This window comes from Piliocolobus tephrosceles, chromosome 17 (genome assembly GCF_002776525.5).
Source record: "Piliocolobus tephrosceles isolate RC106 chromosome 17, ASM277652v3, whole genome shotgun sequence".
NCBI classification, from domain to species: Eukaryota; Metazoa; Chordata; class Mammalia; order Primates; family Cercopithecidae; genus Piliocolobus; species Piliocolobus tephrosceles.
In genome coordinates, this window is record NC_045450.1 from 11,653,996 (window position 1) to 11,681,301 (window position 27,306).

General features: G+C 51.0%; 2 protein-coding genes across 6 annotated transcripts in view; one reads left to right on the plus strand and one right to left on the minus strand.

The window, feature by feature from the left end:
* Positions 1-1,475: 1,475 nt before the first annotated feature.
* Positions 1,476-12,078, plus strand: SNN (stannin). The gene is made up of 2 exons (XM_023231150.1): positions 1,476-1,608; positions 8,903-12,078. Exon 2 carries the CDS (start codon positions 8,988-8,990, stop codon positions 9,252-9,254), a length of 267 nt encoding a protein of 88 aa, XP_023086918.1. The 5' UTR covers positions 1,476-1,608; positions 8,903-8,987; the 3' UTR covers positions 9,255-12,078.
* TXNDC11 (thioredoxin domain containing 11) overlaps positions 11,671-27,306 on the minus strand; it is a 70,045-nt gene continuing 54,409 nt past the window's right edge. For all 5 annotated transcript variants that reach the window (XM_026446652.2, XM_026446655.2, XM_026446653.2 and 2 more), the window contains 5 exons: positions 23,941-24,733; positions 21,267-21,409; positions 20,821-20,930; positions 17,041-17,121; positions 11,671-12,759 (listed from right to left, as the gene is read on the minus strand). In XM_026446652.2, the coding sequence (XP_026302437.1) occupies positions 12,117-12,759; positions 17,041-17,121; positions 20,821-20,930; positions 21,267-21,409; positions 23,941-24,733 (1,770 nt within the window). In that variant the 3' untranslated portion in view covers positions 11,671-12,116. The remainder of the gene's footprint in view (positions 12,760-17,040; positions 17,122-20,820; positions 20,931-21,266; positions 21,410-23,940; positions 24,734-27,306) is intronic.

A 27,306-nucleotide genomic window follows, 5' to 3' on the forward strand; every position in this document is an offset into this window, starting at 1 on the left:
CCGTTTACGCCATTCTCCTGCCTCAGCCTCCCGAGTAGCTGGGACTACAGGCGCCCGCCACCTCGGCCGGCTAGTTTTTTGTATTTTTTAGTAGAGACGGGGTTTCACCATGTTAGCCAGGATGGTCTCAATCTCCTGACCTCGTGATCCGCCCGTCTCGGCCTCCCAAAGTGCTGGGATTACAGGCTTGAGCCACCGCGCCCAGCGGAAGGGGCATTTAAGCTGAGATCGGAAAGATGAAGTAGAAGAGTTCCAGCTGCAGGGAACCCCGTAGGCCAAGGCCTGGCGGTGGAAAAGCCTTGGTGCACCGGGTGCAGGGAAGAAAATGCAGCGAGGCTTAGTGGAGGGAGTGAGGGCCTGGCTACCTTGGCCTCGTGAGCCCAACCCTCCGTGCTCTTCCAGAGGCTTCTGCTTGAGAATGGGAAAGATGTTTCCAGCAAATAACGCCCACGCTCCCAGAAGGAGGTCCCACCTCGACCTTATCCCCTCCTGTCTTCTCAAGAACCCTGGGACACAGAGGCCTTGAAGGACCCACCCTCACACCTTCTGTGGGTCCCGGGGCGGGGGTGTCCTCTCGCTGATGGCCTTTTTGGGGTGGATGAGTGGAGATTACTCCAGTAACTGGCGCCCCTGTCTTCCCAGGCAGAGAGGCCTGGCCTCAAATCCCCTTTTCATCAGGAGCAGGCTGTGGGACTTCAGCTCTTTGGAGCCTCGGGTTCCTCATCTGTAAAATGGGAGGATTCTTTCTTCCGGAGTCATCTTAATAAAATGTGTTGGGCTGTTTATACAGGGCAGGCATTTGGTGGGGGCCAAACCACCGGGTTATCATGCTAAAAATAACCATGATTATAGATGGCCGAGGGGTGCGAATGCCTCACAGCCCCACTCCGCAGAGGAATGAGAGCTTCGTCAGGGCCTGGATCTTGTCTAGCTCGTGGCTGCTCCCACGACGACTGGTGTGGCAGGCACGTGGTCAGTGTTCCGCCATCGACTGACTGGGCGGATGAATGATAGCTACATAAATGAATTCGCGAACAAACGAATTCCCAGCTTCCTTTGGAAGCAAGGTCATTCACCTTAGCGGTCGCGCCTCTCCCCTGCCCCGGATTCCCCACCACTCTCAGCTCCCGGGGAGTATGCAGCACTCTTCGGTGCGGCGTGCCTCAGTTTCCTCTGCTGTAAGCGGGCGGGACCAGGGCAGCCTGCGGGGGTCAGGATGAGGCTGGCGGAGGAAGTGCGCCTGTAGAGGGGCCCCGTACCCACGGGCGCCCAATCCGCGCTCTCCAGGGCCGAGCCCGCCCCCCGCCCCCGTCCCGCCCCCCCGTCCCGCCCCGCCCCGCCCGCCGCGCGCAGCCCCCCACCCCCACCGTCCGTCGGCCCAGAGCGCACGTGACTCCGCCCCGGCCCGCCCCGCCCCGCCGTCCCAGCGCTGGCTCCCATTGGCCTTTCTGGGAGGTTCCGCCCCCAGCCGGGGAGGTGCCGGGCCCCGCCCGCCGCAGCGCGGGGCTCCTGCGTCTGGAGTGCGCTGCTGCCGGACCGGGCGGGCGGGCGGAGCTGGGCCCGCGGGGCTGCTGCGGGGCGATCGGGCCGGGCCGCGGCCGCGCCATGGTAAGCCGGGCGGGGCAGGCCGCGCGCTCGGGCCGGGTGGGGGCGCGGGGACCCGGGAGCGGGAAGGGGGCGGCTAGGACGGGGAGGGGCGCGCGCGGCGGCGGGGCCGGGCCGGGGTCTGCGGGCGGGGGAGGGGCGGCCCGGCAGGCGCGGCTCGGGGGAGGGTCCGTTCCAGGGGCCGCGCCCGCGGGCCGGGGTTCTTTGTCAGCGGCGCTGCGGCGAGATCGGGACAAAGGCGGCGGGGGGCGGAGGCCGCTTTGCGGGGATCGCGGTCCTCTCGCCCCCGCCCGTGCAGCCCCCGCCCGTCCGCAGCTACGCGCCTGCCCGCCTTCCCCCGGCACTTCGGGGTTCTTCAAAATTCTGGGAGCTCCGGGAAGGGCTCCGGGGAATAGGGGTCCAGGTGACGTCCGGCGCCCGTTTCGCGGGTAGGGAAACTGAGGCCGGGCCGCAGCGTTGAGTGCCCTGTTCCATGGGCACTGGCTGCGCGGCGTGGGCATGCCTGGGTCCCGTGGTCCCCGTCCCACACCCCGCCCCCGTCGGGCCGACTCGAGCTACCTCCCCAGCTGCTGTCCCCCGTCCAGCTGTCGCCCCCTGGGCCGACCCCCTCCTCCCTGGAGCCTCGCTTTGCTCCTCTGTAGAGTGGGGGAGACGCCGGCGGCGCCGGGCTGGGCTGAACGGGAGGGTGCGTGGAGCGCGCCTGGCACCGCGCCTGCCTCGCCGCCCGCGCTCATCACTTGGGAGCCGCCGGGGCGCTGTCACCCTTAAGTCCCCAGCACCCAGCCCAGGTCGCCCAGCCCGCCCCAGCGAGGGCCACATTAGGGGTCACCTGTCCCCGGCCCCTCAGGCATGCGGGAGAGGAGGTGGGGAGAATGTGGCATTTTAGAGTCAGGGTCGAAATGCGGGATTTGGGATGCAGGTTGCCTGGGTTTGAATCCCTGCGCGTCTACTTTTGAGCTGTGTGACCTTGGACAATGGACTGAACTTCTCTGAGCCACCTGCCCGGTTGTCTTGAGGCAGAAAGGAGACGTCTGTGTGAGCTGTTTATCTCAGTGTCTGGCACATAAAATTGCCACCAACTTTCTCCGGCATCTACCAGCAAAGTTGTTTGGCCAAACAGGCCAACCCTGGGCCAGCCTGTGAAAATGACCAGCGGGTGATTCACAGGGTGGGGGCATGAGCCTCTGGCCTGGGCCAAGGAAGACCCCGACTGACCTTGGGGCAGTCCCGGATCAGAGCTCTGCCGGCTCCCGCTTCCTCTTTTGCCACTGGGGAACCTAGCGGGTTCTGGAGCCAGTTTCCTCTTCTGAGGATGGGGGTGTCGTGGGTCGGGGTGGAGGATGAGATGACACTGGCCAGAGAGCTGGACACAGCCCCATCAGTGTCAGTCCCATTGGCATCCGACTGTTCTCGGTCCTGGCTTCGGGGGGCCGGGGCCTTGTGTGATGCGTCCTTGTGTGCCACTGGCTGCCTAGCGCCCAGGGCAGAGCGGACATCCACCTTGTCCTGGCTGTGTCCAGCAGTGCCCTCTTCTCCCTACAACCCTGTTTTCCCAGTCAGAACCTGGGGCAGGAAATGTTTCTGGTTTGTGAACTGGGGTTCGCTGAAGAGTTTGTTGGCACCCTTGGCAGGTGGGTTTATGGGGGCAGTGTTGAAAGCTCCGGGGGGATGGCTGACCCCCTGTAAGCAGGGCAGCCCTCCTGGCATCTCTCGAGGAGCCTCAGGAGGTGGCGGCTGCCAGGCGGGGGTGTTTTGCTGGTGGTGAGCCCGGTAATGCTCGTGATGTGCCCAGTTGAGTTAGGAGGAGGCAGCGTGTCCCTGGAGAAGGGGTGTTTGTGGCACTGGGCCTGGGCCAGGCTCTGTGCCCTCCTGGTCCTGGCGGTGGGCTTGGGGGTCCCTTGGACTCAGTGTTCTCCCTTTGTCCCTCCTGTAGCACACAGGAAGGTGTGGCTGGTGACATGCAAACCTAGGTGACTTCATGGCCCTTTTGTTTTCACTTTTCTTACCACTTCTTATCCTCCCCGTGACCTGGTAGATGAGATCAGGGACTCATACCCACTTTACACATTGAGAAACTGAGGCCAAGAGGAGCAGCTTGCTTGGCTGGGAGGAAGCAGGCCACAAAAGTGAGTGCTGGGCTGGGAGGATGGAGGGGACTTCAGCCTGCTCTGCTGCAGGCTGTGGGCCCCCCCGGGCCTAGAGCAAGTGGAGTGGCCTCTGGAGTGGGATCAGGCTCACACAAGCCGGGACCCTAGGAGGGAGAGCAGGACAGGAGGATACCCCTCCCCTCACTGGTAGCTGGGGCAGGGACTGTCCATTTGAATGGCTCTGACGGAGTGGGGTTCACCCCTGGCTCTGCCCCCATGCTCCTTGGGTCCCAGTTACTGATCTCTGTGGGCCTTGGCAAACCAGGTAGGACAGTGTCAGTAACACCTGCAAGCTTGGGCAGCTGTGGGGAGTGGCTGAGGGCGGTGCGGGCCCCCACTCACATGGCATGGCTCAGGCTTGTCTTGCTGTTGTTATGCCATGGGACGCGTGTGGGCTCTGTCGGAAGACAGAGCGTGTCCTGTGCTGCAGTTGAACCCTGTTGGGGTTGTTTGAGGGGCAGGGGGTTCTGGAGAGCCTGGGCCTTGGAGCTTGCTTTTATGGTGGGTGGGTGGGATCTGAGAGTCAGGACCCCCTTGGCAGAGGAGAGCAGGACTGAAGGCACATGGAGCAGGAGAGTGTGTGTTTGGGGGATCCACATGGCCTTGGGCTTCAAATGCCAAGCAGAGGGGACACTCCAGCCTGCCCAGAGATCGAAGGCCCAGGCTGTGCTCTGGCCCCTAGCCCCCGGCCCCTCTGCACTTGGAAGACACCCCCTTGGCTCTGCCGGGCTCCCCTGTGGGCTCCCATCCTGCCTTCTGGCTTTTTGCTTCACCTCCCTGCGTGCACCTCAGTTTCCTCACCTGCCAGATGGAGATGCTAGGGTGAGCAGAGGCGGCCGCAGCCTTGCTGGATCAGATGCTGGTGGGAATGATGGTTGCTGGGTGGGCCAGGATTCCCATGTGCCAGCCTGGGCATCCCCCCAACCCAAACTGTGGCCTGTCCCTGTCCCCTGCATCCTGTGGGGTTTACTGGATCAGGGCGAGGGGTTACCCAGCTTGCAAGACACAGCTTTGCTCAGAGGCGCTAGAAGGGAAGAGCAGACAGGTGGGGTCCAGCCAGGCACAGGGGCTTGTGGAGACCTGCTGCCCTCCGTGCTTTGAGTTTCCCTGGGCTCCGCTTCTTGGCCACCGTCTTCCCTCCCTGCCTGCCAGCAAGCATGGAGCCAGCTGCCCCTCCATGGACTCAGGCCTCCCCGAATCCACTGGCACTCACCGCTCTACCCCCACACTTGGCCTGCGGCCTTCTCCCACTCAATCTGCGGCTTTTCTGAGTCTGTTGGGACAGAACATGGGGACCTGTGCTCAGGGTCCTGGGAGTGCCAGGGTGTCAGGGACCCCCCACCTATGATCCCTGTGAGAACAGGGTCTCCTCTAACTCATCACTGTATCTGCAGGGTGGGAACACGCAACAGACATTTACTGAGCACCTACTGTGTACCCGTGCAGGGCAGGGGTACAGCTGTGGGCAGGACAGACGGTGCCCTCCTCGGACAGCCTTGGAGTCCAGTGCAGGGAGTGAGACAGCAGCCAGGCGACAGCCCTGAGCCTAGAGAAGGGCAGATAGCAAGGAGAGCAAATGAAGTAGGGCAAGGCTGTAGTGGTGGGGCGTGGGAGGAGGGGCGTCTGGGGCCAGTGGTATGGAAGGGCAGCCTGCAAGAGGCGCCTTCTGAGAAAGTCCCGAATAGGAAGGTGCCAGCCATGGGGCAGTCAGGGCAGAGCTGGGAGCGTGGGCTCACAGCGGAGGGTGTGGGGACGCCTGGGGAGGCAGGAAGCTTGGATTCTCTTGTGCTGGGGAGGGTTCTGAGTGGGGATAACGCCATCTCATTTTTGCAAAGATAGTTTCTCAGGAAACATTTGCTGAGTGAATGAAGGAACAGATATGCACTTGGGAGGGCCAGACCACAGGCCAGGTGTGACTGTGGCTCGGTCACTAGGCTCTGTGCTCACAGTGGGGGCAGAGCCCCACATCTGGCCCTGTCCATGCCTCCTGGCCTGGGGTCAGGGCGGCAGACAGGGTTTTGAGGTCACCACTCCTCTTAGAGAATCCCTTTCAGCTGGGGCTGCTCATGCCTCAGTTTCCTCATTAGTCCTGGGGCCCCTGAACTCACGTGGCTCCTGGCCTGCCCACCTGGCTTTGCCCTGCCTACCCCAGGTCATGGTGCCATTGTTTGATTTTCTACTTCCTGTCCCTGAACCACCCCCACCCCCAAACACACACACTTCCCCTTCCGAATTGATACTGACTTGCCTTCCTGTCCAGAAGCCCCAGGGGAGGGCAGGCGCCCCAGCAGACCCTGTGGACCAGAGGTGCAGGGGAGAGGGAAGCGGGAGGTGGGAGGCACAGGGCAGGTTGGTGTTCTCCCTGCAGGGAGAGAACATAGAGGTTGGTTGGGACAAGTGTAGACAGGCTCACCCAGCCATGGTGGGCAGGCTGTCTGTGGGGTCAGAGGGGTCCCCTGTCCAGTCTGGAGGCATGAGAGAACAGCTAAGTGGGGTTGTGGCACAGAACAGTGGCAGGGGAGAGGCCAGGGTGGTCTGTGCATGCAGGGGACAGAGCAGGGCCACCGGGGAGCTCATGGCCCGCTAGAGGGGGAGGTGGGCGCTAATCGGGTGGCCATGCTCCAGAAGCCAGGGCTACATGCCAAGGCCACCGCTCCGGAGGGAAGGAGCCCGACCTGGACTTCCGGGTTGGGAAGGCTTCCCTGCCAGAGCTGATGTTAACCGGGTCAGGGTTTCTTTCTCCAGCCAGGCCATCTGTGTGGTGGGGGCTGCCCTGTGCACGGTAGGTGCCAGCAGCATCCATGGTCTCCCTCCTAGATGCCAGGATTGCCACCTGCCCCCAGTTGTGACAACCAGAATTGGCTCCAGACATGGCCATATGTCTCCAGGGTGGGGGCAGAGTGGCCCGCAGTTGAGAACCACTGAACAAGGATAAGCCGCCAGAACATTCTGGGCAGGGGCAACTGCCTGGGCCAGGGCCTGGTGGGAGGGTTCGTGGGGCGTCAGCATGGCTGGCGAGCAGGGCATACTGGGGATGTGTAGTGTTCGGTCCTGCACGTCATTGTGAGGACTTGGAAGGTGTCCTGGCTGCAGTGGCCCCTGAAGGTAGACAGGGAGATCCTTAGTGCCTGTAGCAGCCTGGCTCCTGGAGTCAGGGGGAAGGCAGTGGGATGGAGGGAGGGCACCTCCTCTGCCTAGGGCCTCTGCAGAAGCTGCCTGTTTCCCGGGGCCTGGTCGCTGGACAGATGCTGGGGGCATTGACTTAGCTGCCTTTGACCTTCAGGCAAACCTGGCTTCTGGGGAAACTCCTGGTTGGGTAAGAATCATTTCTCCTTAAGGCTGCTGTTCCTCAAGGACGCAGCAGGTTTGACCCTGTTTGGAGGGAAAATCTTCCAGTGCCGTCTGCCTGTGCTGATGTCAGTCTTATCCAAAGGGAACAAAAAGAAGCCAGACGTCTCATTGCCAACCGCACGCCCAGTCCTGTGCTGAACGCGTCCCCGGCCTGTCCTCATCCTCACTGACCCTGGGCGCAGTGAGCGTTTGCTCTGTTTGTGGCGAGTGAGGCAGGAGAGGGAAGAAAGTGCGGGCCAGAGAACCTGCCAGTATCAGCACTGCGGGGCAGCAGAGGCAAAGCCCTGGCCTCAGCAGTCTCACTGGCTGTGCCTTGGGTGTCACCTAGAGGGCTGACAGGGCGCCTGGAGCCGGGGACTCTTAGACCTGATGTGCATTCCACAGCCACACCGTCCTCAGCCACTCAGCAGGACCACCCACGGGTGAACTCCGTGGCTTGGCCAGGTGGAGATGGTGGTCCCAGCCCTCCAACTTCTGGCATCATTCCTTCAATATGCGGAGCACAGGCTTGGCCTGGCCTGGGAGGGGCCTCGTCCCACCCAAATCAGCTGGTGCCCCGACTCCTGGCACTTGCGGGGGGACCCTCTCCGCCTTCAGAGCCTTAGCCCTCACTGTGCTCCCTGCCAGGAACACTCTTCCCCATCAGCACCACCTCCCTGCCTCTCACCTGCCCACCCAGGTTAGCATCTTGGCCATCTGGTCACTGTGTTCCTGACAGTGGCACCCTGCATTGCGAGTGACGGGTATTTGGGGTACTAACCAGTTGCAGTCTGGCTCCTACACTAGATGCTAGGCACCATCAGGGAGGGAGCCTCTGTCCCACCCTCCCTGCCTCCCCGAAACTCTCCCAAGTGCCTGTCTTCATCTCCCAGGACACTCTACCCTGTTGCTTGCTTGGTTGGCCTCCGTCCAAACCACACAAGGGACCCTGCTGCCCAGCTTCTTTCTCAGATGGTGTGCCACGTTCCAGGGGTCTTCCCAGGCCAGCTACAGTGTCTGGTGACAAAGGCTGTTGTCCACTATACCCTCTCACAGGTATCCCCAAAGGACCTGCCTGTTTGATGCCTGTTTGGGAGAGGGACTGATGTCATTTCTTTTTTGTCTTTTTTTGGAGAGACTTGCTCTTGTCGCCCAGGCTGGAGGGCTGGAGTGTAGTGGCACGATCTCGGCTCACTGCAACCTCTGCCTCCGAGCTTCAAGCAATTCTCATGCCTCAGCCTCCCAAGTAACTGGGATTACAGGCATGTGCCACCATGCCCAGCTAATTTTTGTGTTTTAATAGATACGCGGTTTCACTATGTTGGCCAGGCTGGTCTCAAACTCCTGGGCTCAAGTGATCTGCCCACTTCAGCCTCCTAAAGTGCTGGAATCACAGGCATGAGCCACTGCGCCTAGCCATTTCTCTGCTTTCAAACCCCCATCTCTGGCCATTAGGAGGCCCTGGCTCCTCTCAGTCCCTGAGTGGTCATGAACACTGAGTGGGGGGCTGGGCTTCCCAAAGGCGTACCTTCAGCAGAAGAACCTGAACCGTGCCTGGCCCTCTGGCATTCTTTGCTGCAGCTGTCGCTGTCAGTGTCCTGCAGCCAGCGAGGGTGACTCGCCTGCCTGGTACAGCAGCACTCTTGAGGTTTCAAAGGTCATGAGCAGGAGCTGGGTGAGGACGGGCAAGCAGACACCTTCGAACACCGGCCAACATGCTTTTTGGCAGGGTGAGGGTGGGACGGGCAGGTCTGAGAACAATTAAAAATAGACCACGTGTTAGTGCCAACCGCAGCTCGTCAACCTGCTTTGTCTTTCAGGACTCCCGTGTCCAGCCTGAGTTCCAGCCTCACTGAGTGGCCACCCCCAAAGTGCTTCCATCCGAGGAAGCCCCCAGCACTGACCATGTCTATTATGGACCACAGCCCCACCACGGGCGTGGTCACAGTCATCGTCATCCTCATTGCCATCGCGGCCCTGGGGGCCTTGATCCTGGGCTGCTGGTGCTACCTGCGGCTGCAGCGCATCAGCCAGTCAGAGGACGAGGAGAGCATCGTGGGGGATGGGGAGACCAAGGAACCCTTCCTGCTGGTGCAGTATTCGGCCAAGGGACCGTGCGTGGAGAGAAAGGCCAAGCTGATGACTCCCAACGGCCCGGAAGTCCACGGCTGAGCCAGGATGCGAGGCTCCTGGTCCTGTTTGCAGCTGGCCGAGAGGCGCTGGGAGGGGCAAAACCACACGGACGCGCTGCTGTCTGAGAGGAAGGGCTGACACTTGCTGGCATGGCCTCTGCGGGCTTCGTCATCGCATGCACTGACGCCCGGGGACCTGGCTGTCCTGGGCTTCCCCTCGGCCTCCGGGTGAGGCTGCCCATTGCAGGCACTGGGCAGGCCTGACCTTGCTGGGGCTCATGGCCCTGTAGCGCTTTTGTTACTTGAATGTCTAGCTGAGCCTGTTTTTGATGGAGCTACTACTGTAATGCGTGAACTAACAAACCTGTGAACTGTAAATAGGCCCCTGGAAGCACGTGCTTAAGCCCTTTTGCTAAAAATATCTAGCGCACACGGGACTGGTTTGATTCTGGCTGTACTAATGACAAGCTGAGTCAAGACCCTGGAGGGTCATAGGCTTGTAAAGGCCCACACCGCACTCGGCAAGGGTCTCTCATGTGTGTCCGTCTGTGTGTATATCAAGGAAATGAGATGCCACTTCGGGGTCTCGTGGCTGACCAGTTGGGGTGCTTGGGTGATCTCTGCTTGGTTAGTCATGGGTAGAAGAAGAACCACACCCCCCACACCCCTCTGTTCTCTCTCCAGATAGACTCACTTGTTAAATAGCAGTTTTGTTGAGTGGAGTTACTGCAGGGAAGCTACCGGACCTGCCTGGGAGCCAGTGAAGGGCGAGTCAGGGCACGTGTCCCAGAGGCTGCCAGCGTCCTTGTAGCAGAGCAGTTTCTTGCCGCTTTGGTCTTCAGCATGCCGAGCCCCTCACCCCGAGTGCAGGCTTCGCTGAAATTGCTGTGGTCCTCGTAGAACCTGTGGTGGCTACTTTTGGTCTGAAACCCAGCTGGCCCAGCAAAGAGAAAAGTTTGTATGTTTTGTATTGGTGTTTTCCTATTTTCTGCACTGGAGGGGAGGGGAGTGTTGAGGTTCTGTCTTTTTTCTTTTTTTCCTCTTACCTTTTTACATCACTTGGCTTCCTTTCCTCTCTGATGACTGCCCGCCTATGGGGTCCTGACTTCACTTTCCTCAGCGGGTCTCCAGTCCCCTGACCCAGCTCTGAAGGCACTTAGGACCCAGGGAACATTTCTCGCATGCACATTCCCACAAGAGCCACCAGACTGCTTCCTGCCAGCCTGTGCTTGCGGCAGGGAACTGGGGCAGGGCAGAGGTGAACTTTAAGTTCAGGACTTGTCTGTCCCCCAGGTGGCTCTCAGGTGAGCTAGCATCTCCACAGCCTGTCTTCAAGGCCTCCCTTGTGTACACTTCAGTGAGTGAGCTCACTTTGATTTTTAATCCCACCACCATAAGCACATACTAATTTTATTTATGATTCAAACATGACTCGTGCCGGCCATCCCCGTAATAGATGGAAGGTCAGCCCGGGCTTAACCACAGAGCACTGGCCCTTAATGCCTGAGCTTAGAGCTCTGGCCTCCTGCTCAGACTAAAGGCACCTCCTCTGGCCTCACCTAAGCCTCTTCTAAAATACGTGTTGAATGAATCCATGTTCTGGAACCCCGAGGGCGGGAGAAGTAGAGAGGCCTTTGTTTAAGCAGCATACAAGTAAATTGGGGGTTAAACATTTAAGTAGGAGCTGGGGTGGGAAGAGGGACAGCTGGCTGGGCCATCTGAGCAGAAGGTAGTAATGAAACACCTCAGTTGGGCTCTTGAGAGCTCTTAGGAAGCAGGAGAGGCAACACCTCTGGCTACTCATGGTGTGGCCAAGTTCAGAAGAGGTGGTGGTGGGGCAGGCGTGATGTCAGCAGAAGCCCCGCAGGCTGGGTGGGCAGGACATGTGGTGGGGGCCACTGAAACCAGGTCTAGGAGGGAGCACAGAAGTTCCAAAGGTGCCGACTGGAAGATGGGGGAAAAGGTTTGCTTTGGTGAGTGAAAAAAGGCTAGGTGTATGATCCATCCCCTCACGTTTCAGAACTTCCAGGCTTTCTACCTCGACTCTCACCGCAGCCAGCACATACACCTAGGCTGTTTTTCTTTCCTCCACACCCGAGGGACATAGGAGCAGCTAGGATCTGCATTTTCAGGTTCCGAGCCTGACCCCTGGAACTGACCAGTGCTCGATTGTCAGACTTGGCCTGTGGTTTTGACCTTGCCAGTGAAGTTTCGGTTTTGAAGTGATTAAATGTCACTTTCTCATCAGTTTCACTTCTGGAGGTTTTCTGATCCCACTCCCTGGTGGCAGGGACATACCTGGGAGTTTGAATCAGGCCCATTTGAGCGTGGTAGCCATGTTGGGTGAAGGTCAGGGGCTCAGTGAGGCACTGGGGGGATTTTCGGGAGGAAAATGAAAATGGCTATACAACTAGTGAACCACATCATAGCTCTCACTGTTCCTATTTTTCAATAGCTTTTTTTTTTTTTAGCATAGACACCAGAGCCACATTCAAATGGCTTAGTAGGTTATGACCTCTCTTTGAATTATTTCTGAATGCCCAACTGTTGTATTCAAGTTTTCTGACTAATCAAGAAATTAAGCGTTCATCCTTCGTATCACTGCAGAAGCAACAGTGGGGGGACAGGGAGGGAACTCTTGACACTGAGCCACTAAAATATGGACTAATTTTTTGGACAAATCTACAAACGGACTGTGCTACTGTTTTTGTTTCAAAGCTACCAAGTTTGTGCAATAAGTGGAAGGGATGTCATCTCTCTTCAATAAATGCTGAATGACATTCAAGTTGATTTTCTAGACCACTGAGAAAATCTTTATTTACAATAAATTTCAATAAAATTTGCATAAATATATTCCCAATGTACAATTTTCACCTCTGATTTCTTCATGTCATTTAAAAAGTTAGTCTGTCCTGTTCTCGTTATTCCTTTCAGACACCAGTGTGGCACTGACGTTGGCAGGTGGAGGGGAACTGCCAGGGAGCTGGGGGGTGCCTGAGGGCTCCGGCTGCTTGGGGCGGACCTCTCTCCGGGCCGCCAGGCTTTCAGCTCCATCCCTGCCTTCCAGTTTCCTCTCCATGGTCGCCACCAGGATCTTGAGCCATGTGTTCTCGGTGAGGAGGTTTTCCGAGGCATCTGCCAGCTCCTGTAGCTTGCGGGCCAGCTCCTGCAGCTCGCGTGTCTTCTGCTCGTAGAGGGCCTGCAGCTGCTCACTGTGGGCGCGGAGCAGGCTGTGCTGCTCTTCCAGGGCCCGCTGCTGCCGCCGCAGCCAGTGCTCATCTCTGCGGGCGCTGGAGAGCTGGGACTCCACCTGCACTTGTGCTCGCTGAAGGCTGCTTATTTCTGCTCTCAGTTTCTGGATCTCTCTCTCCAAGTGGGAGATGTGCCCCTGCTGTAAGACTGCCTCGCTCTGAAGACACTCCTTGGTAGGAGAGTTAGCCATGTTCTGGGGACTGGAAGCAGGGTCTGAGTGATGCAAAATGAACCTCAACAGGTTTGGAAGGGTGATGGGGAGGTCTTCGGGGTATTTCACACTTAGGTCTTTTCTGGAGAGAAAGGGAAAGGAAGCAAAGATGGGAGTCATACCAACACAATTAGTCCAAAAGCAGACTGTACCTGAGGCCAGGCCATCTACTTCTCACCAAGAAAAGACATTCTATGGATTTTACTTACTGAAAGTGAGAAAAATGTTGCCTGGAAAGAAATTCTCTACAAAGCTGAGGCAGTCCCATATGCTCCTTCTGCAATTAAGATGGCTTATCTGTTCCTGAAGCCAGAGCTCAGCTTCACACACACCTTCCAAGAAAGACAAGAGCTCCTAGGCCCAGGCCTAAAGCCAGTGATGCAGGGCCCCAGGAGTGTGTGGGCACGGGGCCTCTGTGTGCTCTGAGATGCCCAGCGGCCGTGTCAGGAAAAGCGTCCGGGGAGGCAGGATTGTCCCACCTATGTCCCTCTTGTGCCCACTGACAGTGCCCGGAGAAATAAGAAGAGAACTTCAAAGAGAGTCTGTTTCTTCAGCAAGCATTTATTACACATTATCTACGGCAGGGGTTCTCAACTGGGGGTGACTGTACCCCCATTCCCCGGGTACATCTGGCTCATACCTGGCAACCTGATACCTGGCAAACAGCCCAACCAAGGGACTATGAATTCAGGCTGCCCGGCCCTGAGAGCACAGAGTAAGGAAGGAAGGTGACATAGGAAGGGGTTTTCCGTACAGCTTTGTTCCAGGTCCTGATCTAGAGATCTAGAAAATTCCTCTTCAGAACTTGCCATTTAATCGTCTGATGATGTTTCTCTCACATATCTATTTACCTGTGCCTGTACAGTCTTGCTGCAATCGATCAAAACTACCAGCTTTATGCACTTAGGTATGAGGTGGGCCGGCAGCAGCCGGGTTTGTCTCCCTCGGGTGTTAACAGAATGGAAGTCAACAGCAGGGACTCCAGAGCCTGGCTGCCCAGGCCACTGCACCTGGCCGTAAATTGTTTTATAATTTTGGGGTAAGCATTCAACCATCCCCTCCTTTAAAGCTTAGTTTTCTTAACATACAAGCTTTCTTCAAGTGGGGCATCCCAGCCATTCAAATGACAAAGCTGGGTGTGGTGCTGTGTGCCTGTAATCCCAGTGCTTTGGGAGGCTGAGGCGGGAGGATTACTTGAGGCCAGGAGTTTGAGACCAGCCTGGACAATATATTGTATAAACAATAAAATAAAAAAATCAGCTGGGCAAGGTGGCGCATGCCTGTAGATCCAGCTACTTGGGAGCCTAAGGTGGTGGGATCACTTGAGCCCAGGAGTTCAACGCTGCAGTGAGCTGTAATCGCACCACTGCACTCCAGCCTGGGCAACAGAGACAGACCTTGTCTCAAAAATAGAAAATAAGGAACCCCCTTAACAAGTGAAAACACATTGTGGCCCTGTCAAGTGGGCCCATGGAAAAATACCAGATGCTGGACCTGCCCCCCACGTTCTGCGGCACAAGCCTGGTCTTATAAGGCAGAGGAAAGGTGAATTACTCCCCAGAAAAAGCTGCCAAGGTCCCTCAGGATGTCTACCTCCAGGCATATACAGGACAGTGACATCTGTGAGCATGCTCTCTGCTAACTGAGAGGTCTTGGTGCACTCTCCACAAATGCCCCTACTGGGCATGCTAAAATGCTGCCACACTTTGGGAAAGTAGCAGGGACACAGAATGTCAACAGTCTACCACCAGGAAAGCAGTCATGTGAAAGTTTGGTGGGAAGAGGTCCCCATGTCTATGCAACTCTCCTCTAACCCTGAGGGAGTGGCAGGGTACACCTCTAAAAAAGTGTGATTCTTCCCCCGGGACACATCAGAGTCTTGGTGGACAGGGGCACCCATCTCACTTTCACCGCCTGGCCCAGGGCCAGGTCAGAGCGCCTATATTTTGAAATGTCAAACAGTGTGATGCAAGTGCTGGCTGGAAGAGCACCTGCTTCGTGGAGCAAGTGGCTCTGAGACGCCTCTGCACAGGAAGGCTATGTCTTCCTCAAGGGCCCACCCCTTCCTCTTCCTCCCGAGGACAGGCTCTTGCATTTTTTTCCTTCATGATTTTTATAAATCAAGACATGCTCTTTGTAGACAATTTGCAAGGGATGTAGAAACATATAAGCAGCACCTTCAAATCATTTGCAATCTCACTCCTCTGAAGTCATCAATGTTAACACCTCAACACTTTCCCTTCTGTGAACATCTCCACCCAGCACATGTACAAGTTTCTATTTTATCACAGTAAATATACAATTTCATGTTCTTTTCACTAAAAATAGCATAAGCAGGTGGACAGTGAAAAAGGTCTTATTACATGTTATCAAACAGCCTTTTTCATTTCCTCTTTTGCAAGCTGTCAGCTCACGCTGTTTGCCCATTTACCTTCTGGCTAAACTAAACACTCACTTGGGACCAGCTCATGATGAGCATACTTTACTTCTAGCATTTCTTTTTAGGAAATGAGAAAAATTCCATTCCAAAGCCATAAAAATTCCATTCCAAAGCCATTTACCAACCTCCTTACATTAAAAGAGAGTGGACCGCCTTCTTTTGTTCGAGATTTAGAAATGACAAGGGTGAGGGCTGCAGCAAGTGCCCAGCCTGGGGCCGGAGAAATGCGCTCATCTTCACGTTTCCCACAGCAGGCAGCCTAAGAACGAAGGTCACTCAGCCCAGACGCAGGTCTCCAGATGATGCCCCGCCCTGCCACCTGTTCTGCCTGTGTCTCTCTACACAGGGGCATTTCTGCCAGCTGCTGAGAACTTCTTCATTAAAAGGCATGAAGTGCTAAGATTTTAATATTTTTTCAAACTATGCTTGGAATTCAAAAATTATATGTCATTAAACTACATGCTCAACTCCTGTCCCACAAAGATGAAATTGTTAGTGTTAATATCCATGATTCCTGGACTATGTGGTAATTTAAACACTTCTTAGAAAGAAAAAGCCTCATCACAACTCAGTCGGCAGTAGAAAGGGTGAGTCACATTCTGTTTTTAGTGCATGACAAGACCCTACTACCACAGAAGTATTCCAGCAAAAATTCTTTGAGATACAAAGCAAAAACCAAGGGAATGATTCAATAGATACGAAGGAAACACTCTCCTAGAGAAACATGACAAGCTGAATTGCAAAAGGAAGGCAGGAAATTAAAACAGCAAATGTCATAAATGCGAGCCAGGGAACCCCCTAAATGATGCCACAGACACATTCCCTGGGGAGAAGATACTGTCAAAGCCATGTGAGTGGGTCCCCAAAAGGACTAAACTTTCTAAAAACCAAAGGGAACCTATAAAAAGGGAGCAAACATCCACTGTATTAGGCCCTAAAGGACCAAGAGTTAATTTCTTTTTCCACTAAAGCATCTGCATCTACGTTCACTAACTGGAAGTCCGCTCCTCCTCGTTAATGTCCTGCTTGCCGGGGCTTTCGGGGTAGTTGCTGTTAAGAACTGTGCCTGGAATACTGATTAGGCAAGCGTGAAAAAATCAAGCGACAACCCCATGGCAGATGTTCACAGCAGTCTGCATGCACGGGAGAAAGCCCCTTTGCAGGGCTCCTGGAATCCGAGGCAAGGATGTGCCATGAGTAAGAAAGCCACCCTATCCTCTGTACGAGAAGGATGAGGAGCTGCTGGGAGGCCAACTGGAGACAAGCATGTGGAAGGCTTGGGTCAGGCAGAGCTCCACAGATTCTCTGCTGTTTTACCCCACACAAACATGGGGCCTTTTCCTGTCAGTCTCTGCGTCCTCCATATGTTCACATAGGCCATGAAAAGCTAAGAATTCTCACGGCCACATTCAAGCTTGGTAAGAGATAGGCTGTGAGAAGAATAACCTTTAAAAGATCCATACCACACATAACATCCTGACACTACAACACTTTTACTCTATGCCCCTAAGGACACTTTTTTTTTTTTGGAGACGGAGCCTCGTTCTGTCACCCAGGCTGGAATGCAGTGATGTGATCTTGGCACACTGCAACCTCTGCATCCCAGGTTCAAGAGATTCTCGTGCCTCAGCCTCAGAGTAGCTGGGATGACAAGCATAAGTCACCATGCCTGGCTAATTTTTGTATTTTCTGTAGTGACAGGTTTCACCATGTTGGCCAGGCTGGTCTCAACTTCTTGAGCTCAAGCAATCTGCCTGCCTCAACCTCCCAAAGTGCTGGGATTGCAGGCGTGAGCCACCGCGCCTGGTTCCTAAGGGAACATTTTTTGAACATAATGAATGATTTACATCTTAAACCCATTTCAATTTCAGACCTCCACAAAAGAATCCCAACTACCCACTAGTGAAAAAAATTCGGCATTACCTGTTGCAGGGAAAAAACAAGACAGTAGGAAGACGATCAACCATAAATTCCCAAGGAAGGTCATTCTGAGACACGTCAATCCTGGCAAAGGCAAAGAAGAGAAATGGCAGAAGATCAGCCCAAGAAACACCAACTTGAAAGAACCTTTTCAGATAACTTCAAGAACCTGGTGCATTTTTTTTTTTTTTTAATAGAGAGACAGCTGAATTTTTTTATTTTCTTACAAAATATTAGATTTGAAAACCTAAGTGTCTATCAACAGAGAAATGGATAAAGAAAATATGGTACTTATATACAATGGAATATTTTCCAGTCAGAAAAAAGAATGAAATACTGTCATTCACAGCAACATGGGTGATCCTGGAGAAAATTACGTTTTATTTTTATTTTTTATTTTTTTATTATTATTATACTTTAAGTTCTAGGGTACATGTGCATAACGTGCAGGTTTGTTACATATGTATACTTGTGCCATGCTGGTGTGCTGCACCCATCAACTCGTCAGCACCCATCAACTCGTCATTTACATCAGGTATAACTTCCAATGCAATCCCTCCCCCCTTCCCCCGAACCTGGTGCATTTTTTACACCCCACACTGGGCTAGCCCCTTCTCGATGAGTACACTACCAGGTGTGAGCTAGGCGCCAGTACTCCCAAGACATGCAACATTCCACTATGTGGACGCTTTCCACTGAGTGACAATGCAATGTCCTGAAAGTACAAATGAACTTGCAGAAAATGCCACACTGACATCTAGGGAGTCGTTCACTCCTCACCTGACAGGATCTAGCCAAGTATTTTAATCCCTGAATAGCTCTGGGAAAAGAAAGGAAATAATTGAGCAAAATACATCAAGCCTCTCTCAAGACGGAAAATTATACCCTCTTTATGTTGTAAATCTGGATAGAGGCCAAAAAGAGCCTATTTTCTTAGCAGATTTGACATTAATTTTCTAACACAGAAAGTGACATATGTACTAACTCACCCAGCCTGTGCTCAATCACTGTGGGAGCTAACTGCAACTGCTCTAGAGGCCTGCCCCGGGAGCTGGCACAGAGCTGGGCACATAGCTGGGCGCCCACACTCAGGCCAAGCAGACATGGGGCCACAACAGCATCCTTGATGGAAGGGGCTGCATCCTCCTTGCAGAGGGGCTACTCAGCTACTATTTATAAACAGTGCACACAAAAGATGAACATGTTTTCAATCATTACTTTGACAGAAGTTTTTAGAAAGCATAACTGGGGCGAGTGAGGGTGGGGTAAGTGCCATATATTTGTCCAAAACGATGAAATTTCCTTTTTCAAAAATGGCACAACCAGGCTGGGCACAGTGGCTCACGCCTGTAAACCCAGCACTTTGCGGGGCCGAGGTGGGTGGATTGTTTGAGCCCAGGAGTTGGACAAACAGCCTGGGCAACATGGCGAAACCCTGTCTCTACAAAACATTGGCCGGGTATCCTGGCACATGCCTGCAGTTCAGCTACTTGGGAAGGTGGGAGAATCACCTGAGCCTGGGAGGCTGGGGCTGCAGTGAGCCGTGATTGCACCACTGCACTGCCGCCTAGGCAACAGAGTGAGACCCTGTCTCAAAAAAACAACAACAAAAGGCATAATCAAATGAAAACCATTTACCAAAAGTTTACTAACAAAACAGCACTCCTGTCTCACCTGTGCCAGCCTACCTAAAACATTAGTGTTTCTAAACAAGTGGTATAGAACACCATATTCCATAATTAAATGCTTTTTCTCACCTGATTTTTACTTCGAAGAAAGCACAAACTATAAAATTAAAACATTGTAAAAATCCACTCAGAATTCCACTGGGCTAATCAGGCCCTCCTTTCTTATGCAGGCTTGGTCTACATGCTTACTTTTTAAAATTTTTTCTGAGACTGAGTCTAGCTCTGTCGCCCAGGCTGGAATGCAGTGGTGTGATCTTGGCTCACTGCAGCCTCCGCCTGGTGGATTCAAGTGATTCTCCTGCCTCAGCCTCCTGAGTAGCTGGGACTACAGGCACGTGCTGCCACACCTGGCTAATTTTTGTATTTTTAGTAGAGACAGGGTTTCACTATGTTGGCCAGGCTGGTCTTGAACTCCTGACCTCATGTGATCCACCCACCTCGGCCTCCCAACGTGCTGGGATTAGAGGCATGAGCCACCATGCCTGGCCTATATGCTTACATATTTTTAAGAGCAGTTATCATATATTGCATACTCTGTTCTTTTCCATTAACTGTGTGTATGAAAAGCATTGTTAAAGGATAAAAACTCCATTAAATGCCCAGCCATAATTTACTTAAACATTCATCTCCTGGTGGATATAAACAATGCTATAATGAGCTCAAGCTTCTGTGGAATTCCTATTCCATTACTTCTCCAAAGTAAAATCAACTGGGTCAAAAATGTGTTAACTGTTTTTGTTGATTTCTTGCAAATGTTGCCAAATGCTTTCCAAAAGAGTTATGGCAATGTACTCATTCCATCAGATACATTTGACTGCAGTTTCCATTTTATTTTATCAACACAACATTCTGTCACTTAAAATCACTGATTACTTTAATATGTTAAATGACACTTTGTTACTGTTTTAATTTACATTTATTAGGTTATAATTTCCCCACTTGTTTACTTACTCTCTCCTCTTTAAAGAAAAACCTGTTCACGTCCTTTGTTCACAATGGAATCTGTCTCAGCTTCCATTGTTTCCTAAACCATTTTAATTTCGGGGGAGGCTGGAATATGAATGCCTGATTCAATCCTGGCCCCTCATTTGCAGGTTGAAACTCTGGGCAACTTGTCTAATCTTTCCAAGCCTCAATTTCCTCCTCAATACAAATAGCACTTTCTTTTTTTAACCAGAGTGCCTTCACTAAGCGTCGTGAGGACTTACTCAGGTAATATGTATATTGAAAACTCTCCCAGCATAGTAACTCCTCAGATCTGGCTCTGATTGTTACTCATAGTGCATGTAACAGGTGACACAGAGACACTGTGAAATTTTTTAATGGTCCCCCTTTTCGTCTGCTTTCCCTGTTTTCTTTCACTGCACGTATTTCTAGTGGAATCTGACCATTTTTCTTTCTTTACTTTTCCAACTGCTTCCACTTTCGAAAGTTTCCATCTCTCAGAGGAACCAGCAAATCCTATTTTTTGTTTTGATTTTTCATATTTAACTCTTATCTATCTGTAGGGTTTTGGGGGAGGCAGGGGGTTAAATCTGAACAGTTTTCCCCACCCAAAACTGCTTACTACCCCATCTAAAAACTCTGTATTTGAGCCTTCTTTTTCCAAAAAATATTTTTAAAAATTTTACTTTTTCAAAAGCCCACATACAGTACCCATGGAATCACAATATTAGAATGTGGATATCTACCGACCTTTCCTTTTAATTTCACAAATGAGGTAAACCAGGGCTAGTGGAGAGATCTGCTTGGGATCCCAGGACCCACTGGCATTGCCTGGGGCAACTGTCCCATGGAATTCCAAGGGGCCATCCTGGCAACCAGGTCAGTGCTCTCCCCACAGAACTGCACTCAGCCACCTACGAATCTAGTCAGGGCTAAACATCAACATCATGGAAGGAACACTCTGAATTCATGAGGAAAAGTCCAGTTTCAAAGAGGCTTTGCTCATGGCTTCAACCTGACAATTAAATCCAGCCAAGTCCTACCAAAGGTTAACGGAAAATGGGCAGACCCTCGCACACCATACGGCTAAGCTGAAAGAAGAGTGAAAATGGGCATACAGCCCAAAGCACTGCAGAAAAGGCCTGCTTACCTTGCCACAGTGAATGTGTCCATGGGCAGGTTCCGAGCTAGCTGGATGAAGACGTGATTGAGGGATGGACAGAAGCCACACCACGGAGCGTAATAGAGCAGGAGAACATCCTGTTGGAAGGGGAAGACAGCTGTTACTTGCACTGGGAAATGGGTTCTTCTTCATTTCTTTCCTTACTGCTTAGAATCCAGCAAGCACTCGATAAATGCTACCTATGCAAATATTACAGTGAAAATTTTCATTTTTAGGTCTTTACAGTTCTGTGCTTTCTGAAGCACTTTTTTGAAATTTAAAAACCACGTGTAATTCATTCACGGTCCACAATTGGACCATCACGTGGTTCCTCTTCTGTACATCAAAAACAGCTGCTCACCCCAACAACTGCAGTTTGGAAATTATTTTAAGAGGGATAGATGGCTTAACTTTTGCCTCTCATGACTCCATACCTGTTTCTGAAGGACTACTTCCCAAAAGGTATCAGTTGTCACTTCAGTGATTAAATGCTGAGACGGGAACTGGGCAGAGTCACTTCCAATGAGATGCCTTTTCAAGGGACTATAGAGAACACTGAAGTTTTGAATAAAAGACTCTAAAAATAAAGAGAAAATGAGATCAACTCTTTTCTAGATACAAGGAGAATAGCTGGCCTACTTTTAAACACCACATTTTAAAAACTCAAATGACTTCACAGGCTCACATTTTTAACATTTCACCTATCAGCAAAACCCCAAACAAAGCTGCCTGGGTGGCATCAGGTTTAGCTCTGGTAGTATTAACTCAGCAGACAGTAATGCAGATATCAAAACAATATGCAGTGTTAGATGCTCTAACATTCATAGACCATTCTCTTTTCAAAAGGACTGGTCCACAAATAGACACCAAGTGAGACTGCATAAACTGTCAAGAAGCCACAATCTTTTCAAGAAATTTCACCCTATAATACTAAGACCTTTAGGCTTAACTACAAACGTAGCAATTGCACAAGCTACAGTAATGTGGAATGTGTTTAAATGCTCATTAGTTTGAGGACAAGGAGCTACAGTTTTTTGTTTCCTTTATTAAGGTTAAGTTTCTTTTTTTAAAGGTTAAGAAAAAATTATATGTAGTGGAAAAATACATAAAACCCGTAATAATAAAAAACCTGGCTTGAACCAACAGTTTTACCACAAATTCTGCCATCTTCAGAGTCCTTTGCTTCATCTGAAACAACAGTAATTTGAATTTCACTTCTTTCTTTTTTGTTTTTTTTTAACAGACAGGGTCTCACTGTGTCACCCAGGCTGGAGTGCAGTGCTGCAATCACAGCTCACTGTAGCCTTGAACTCCTGGGCTCAAGTGATCCTCCTACTTCGGCCTCCAGAGTAGCTGGGACTACAGGCTTACACTATTGCACTCAGCTAAAGTTTCAGTTCTTTTTCTTTCTTCTAACTCCCTCCATTTTGAGGTGCAACGGGCAATGCAGTGTACAGAATGGAGGAGGAAGTGAAGAATGTGAATACGAAAGAGAATTCATGATCAGCATCTGAATAACACTTAGCTGGCTATGTTTCTGAAACATGAAACCAAGAATTATTTCCTAATCTGAATAAAGCCTCAATTCTGAAACTGCCCTAGAGACAGCTGACTTATGAATTAACTCTCTAAACCAACAATGACACACAGTAGGTGTTTTTTACAAGCTCCCTAAAAATTCTGTCACCAACTACAGGACAAAGAACAGCTACGCTAAACATTTCAGAGAAGATACAGAAGATGGAAAGAAATCTAAAGAAGGCTTTTTTCAATTACCCTTAAATTCAAAGTGAACACATTGTGAGGTCATTAAACACTTGAGCATTACTGAACGGAATTCAGGAAAATCTAATATAGACTACCTCAAAAATACACGCTTGTGGGAGCACTGACCCCATTTCTCTGGAGTCTGTTTCCCATTTTTTAAAAACTGCTTGTTTCATTTTAAGAAAGCTCAACACATCAAAATGACTTTAGAAAACATGAACTGGGAGTAATCTGTAATATCAACAGATTATCCCCTTCAAAAAGTGACTGGTCACAAGGTTCTTTTAAACACTGAAGAACTCTTGGATTTATAATAAGCAATTGAGATAGAAAAATCAGTACTTACATAAAGCCTTTTCACAAAGGTGTCTAACGTAAGAAACAAGCTTCACCAGGATTTGAAAGAGGATGGCTAAAAGGACTCATATGTAGAAGCTCTGAGTCTACTGTTGATTTCATACTTCGTAAAACTTGAAATGAAAGGTTTCCTTCTCTACCAAATTCCTCCTTTCGCCATTCGGCATACACTGACCCTCCCTCACGTTTCCAATGAGGCTGAACTAACGTGGCTTTTGAATTCTCACTTCATTGTGTGTAGTCAGGGGTGTCAGCAAAGCCCTGGGGAACAGGCCAGTGTGGGTCAGCCCAATGTTGCTGCCAAGCCTCGGGGGCAAGCCCTGGATGCTTTCTCATCATGGAGTCTTACTCCTCAAAAAGTGAGGTTTGCTGGTTTGCAACTGACACTTCTTTATTTGCATTTTACACCTGTTACAATCTAGGTACCCCAGGTCCCAACAATATTACTCAGTACATTATGAAACAGCAGAACAAATTAGGTCTCGTGGCCTTGATCCTTAGACATTTAAGCCTGTGAGACAAAAAGGGAGGCAAGACGGCTCTACTTCCTTCTTCACTGCTTCTCTTTAAGCTCCTTTAGAACAAAGCTGCTGTCAAGGCTCCCTTTCATCAGCCCCTAGGACATCCTACCGGAATGGCTCTCTACCTCCCTGCTGGTTCTACTCCCCAAGTCCCCACTGCCTGCAGCTGGTTCTACCTTAGACATGTGACAGAAATTGCCAATTTAGAAAGTGGGACTCTTACCCCCACCACGGGCTAAATGACAAACTTATTCAAAATTGAGAGTGAGGAAGTTTCTGCTCCATTTAACAGACAAAATTAGCTTCTTTGAAAATTACGACTGATGGTGGTCTAAAGACTTAAAATGAGCTATGAAGCTGACATTACCCCACAACTAAATGTAATGAGAGCCATCAATAAAATGTACCCATATGAAGTCAAGCAAAATGTACAATGCTTGGGGAAATAAACTGCCTACAGTACCTAGGGTGAGCTTCATCAGCGCTTGCTTTGGATCCAAGATGTAGTGAGACTCTTCTTTCACGTCAACAATTGCCGCAAATTCTTTCACCTGAGTGGAGCTCGGAGCACCCAGTCTCTCTGCGTATAACCAAAACAAATTTGAATCCAAAAGGTAGATGTTGAGAGTCTTGTTGGTTCTGCAGCTCAGGCCTGTGAAGTTTGTGCTAGTCATGTCCACTCCTGGAAAGAGATACCTGTTCTCCTCAATGTGAGGAACGGAGCTTGGGGCATCAACCTCGCATTTCTTCTCAAGGGAAGAAAATGCAACGGTAGGGGCTTCAAAGACACCTTGTTCAGAATCGATGAAGCCTGCCACACCCCTGCTTATGGTCCTGCAACATGCAGTGTAGTAGCTGAAGGGGCTATAGGAAGTTAAAAAATTGCTGCATTCTATGCTGTCTGATGCCACGTGATAAAAGGTCTGCTCCTTGAGGTAGAAAGAATCCAGAGCTGCTGCCATTTCAAAAAAGCTGCACTGTGGCATGCTGACCGAGCTCGGCTTCACGCCCCCGGCAGTCTGGTTGACACAGAGTTCACAGACGTTGTGGGTCCTGGAGAAGGAGTGCCACTGGGGCAGCACCACAGTGTTGCAGCAGGGGGATGCTGTAATCAGCGGCGGGTCTGGCAGCTGTGCCGGGGCTTCCAGGGCCAGGGACTCCAGCACTGGAGCGTCCACCCGCCGCAGGTGCTGAAGGAGACGCTCCACCACCTGGTCCCCATGACAGTTGTTGTACTCCAAGGCCACTTCGGTGATCTGAAATACAGGGCAGAGTTGGTGAGGCGCCTGGGGATGACTGAGGGACTAGCACCCCCGTAGCCACGTTTCACTTTCTGCAATTTCAGTTATCCATGGTCAACTCTGGTTCAAAAATATTAAATGGAAAATTCCAGAAATAAACAAGTCGTAAGTTTTAAACTACACGTCGCTCTGAGTAGTGTGATGAAATTTTTGTCATTACAAAAATTGCGAGCCATCCCTTTGTCTAGCGTGTCAGTGCTGTGGATGCTACCAGCCTGTTACTTAGTAGCCAACTCAGTTATCAGATCAACTGTCTCAGTATCACAGTGCTTGTCTTCAAGTAACCCTTTATTACAAGGGCCCCAAAGTGCAAGGGTAGTGATGCTGGCAATTCACATATGCCAAAGAGAAGCCAAAAATGCTTCCTTTAAGTGAAATGGCAAAAGTCTCAATAAGAAAAAAAAAAACAAACGATAAGGTTGCTAAGATCTTCGGTAAGAACGAATCTTCTACCCATGAAATTGTGAAGAAAAGTGAAATTTGTGTGTAGTATATACAGGGTTCAGTACCATCTGTGGTTTCAGGCATTCATTGGGGGTCTTGGAACATATCATCAAGAATCCGCAGGGGGAACATATCATCAAGAATCCGCAGGGGGGTAGATGAGAGTGCAGGGGGAGATGGTTACTGTATTTTTAAAAATACAACCCCAGGCATGGCACTCCTGGGCCAAATGATACGCTGCCCATAAGATAAAACCTCCATACAATCTGGCCCGTTCGGCTTCCCAGTCTCACCCTACCCTCTTCAGAACAGACCAGGCCCTCCTGCAATGCCACGCTGTTACGGAGGCCTGGCTGGGGACACCGCCTCCTCCATCTGTTCCTAAGGCCCAGCACCAGGGCAGCTACTTCAGGGAAGCTAGCCCTACTCTCATTCCAGGAAGAGCTAGTTTCTGCACCTCCAATGTCCCTGAGGCCCCTTCTATAGTCTCACAAGCTTCTGCTGAGACAGACCTCTTCTCCCACAAGCTTATGGAACCTCACGGGCAGAAGCCACATTGGATTTATCCTGCCATCCCCGGGGCCCAGTACAGGGCCAGGCACATAACAAATGCTCAGTAAACCCCTGATGAATAAGCGGCAGCTCAGAGTAATGCACACAATCCCCTTTCTTGGTAAGATTTGCCACTTTACCGTCAGGCCAGTATTGACAATTTGGATTTACATTTTATTCTAAGATTCTTCCATTTCCAAAAAGAGTATTTCATTACCCACCTCCCATTCTGGTTTTCTGAGAAAGAAAGACAAGTAAGTTATAATCCAAAGGCATTTATTCTCTAAAACAGAAGAGTGCATCAACTTGAATCAAATCTCACCACAGTTAGTTACAGGGTGCTGTCACTCAGGATTTTGTTTCGTTCTGTGTGTGTGTGTAAAACAATTTAATGAGTGTAATTTCCAATTAAAAAAAACAAGTTTAAAAAAAATGTTTTATAACATGTAATATTTATAGTTAATTCAAAACATACATATTTGTACAGAAGAATAAATTGTTTCAATAGTTCTTGGCATATAAAAAGTCACTTTATAACCCACCAGAAAACTACTGGGTAAAGAAAAGAAGTCACTTTAGATGATAGGCCGGTGCTTGAAATTTTATTTCCCCTGCACAAAAACATCTCAGTGGTTTTTGGATGAGGCTCTGACAGTATGCAGTACTAACAAGGTCAAGCCTATATAATCCATGAAGAGCCCAGATGCCCTCTGGCCCCATCCTGGTACTGCTTTATATTCAAAGACGCAGTAATAGACAACTACTCCCACCCACTCCCCCAAAAACCTCTAAAAGACTTCAAGATTTACTGTAATCTTTTACAGAAGTCCAAGTAGGAGATCACTAACTATATTATAGAGAAGAAAATTCCTTGAAAAGTCTTTCTTCATTTCTTTTATCTTCAGTATCTCATAAACAAAGCAGCCACGTAAATAATATTTTTAATTGAAGAAAGTATTCGGTCTACAGCAATGCTTTTTTTTTTCTTTTTTTGAGATGGAGTTTCACTCTTGTCGCCCAAGCCGGACTGCAATGGCATGATCTCAGCTCACTGCAACCTCCGCCTTCCGGGTTCAAGCAATTCTCCTGCCTTAGCCTCCCAAGTAGCTGGGATTACAGGCATGCATCGCCACGCCCAGTTAATTCTTTCTATTTTTATTTTGCCTGGCTAATTTTTTTGTATTTTTAGGAGAGACGGGATTTCACCATGTTGGCCAGGCTGGTCTTGAACTCCTCATCTCAGGTGATCCACCTGCCTCAGCCTCCCAGGGCTTGTAATCCTGCTGGGATTATAAGCATGAGCCACCACACCCGACCAGCAATGCTTTTTTTAAGACGCAGTTTTGCTCCTCTTGCACAGGCTAGAGGGCAGTGGCGCGATCTTGACTCACTGCAACCTCTGCATCCCAGGTTCAAGCGAGTCTCCTGCCTCAGCCTCCCAAATAGCTGAGACTACAGGCGCACACCACCATGTCCGGCTAATTTTTGTATTTTCAGTAGAGACGAGGGTTCACTACGCTGGCCAGGCTGGT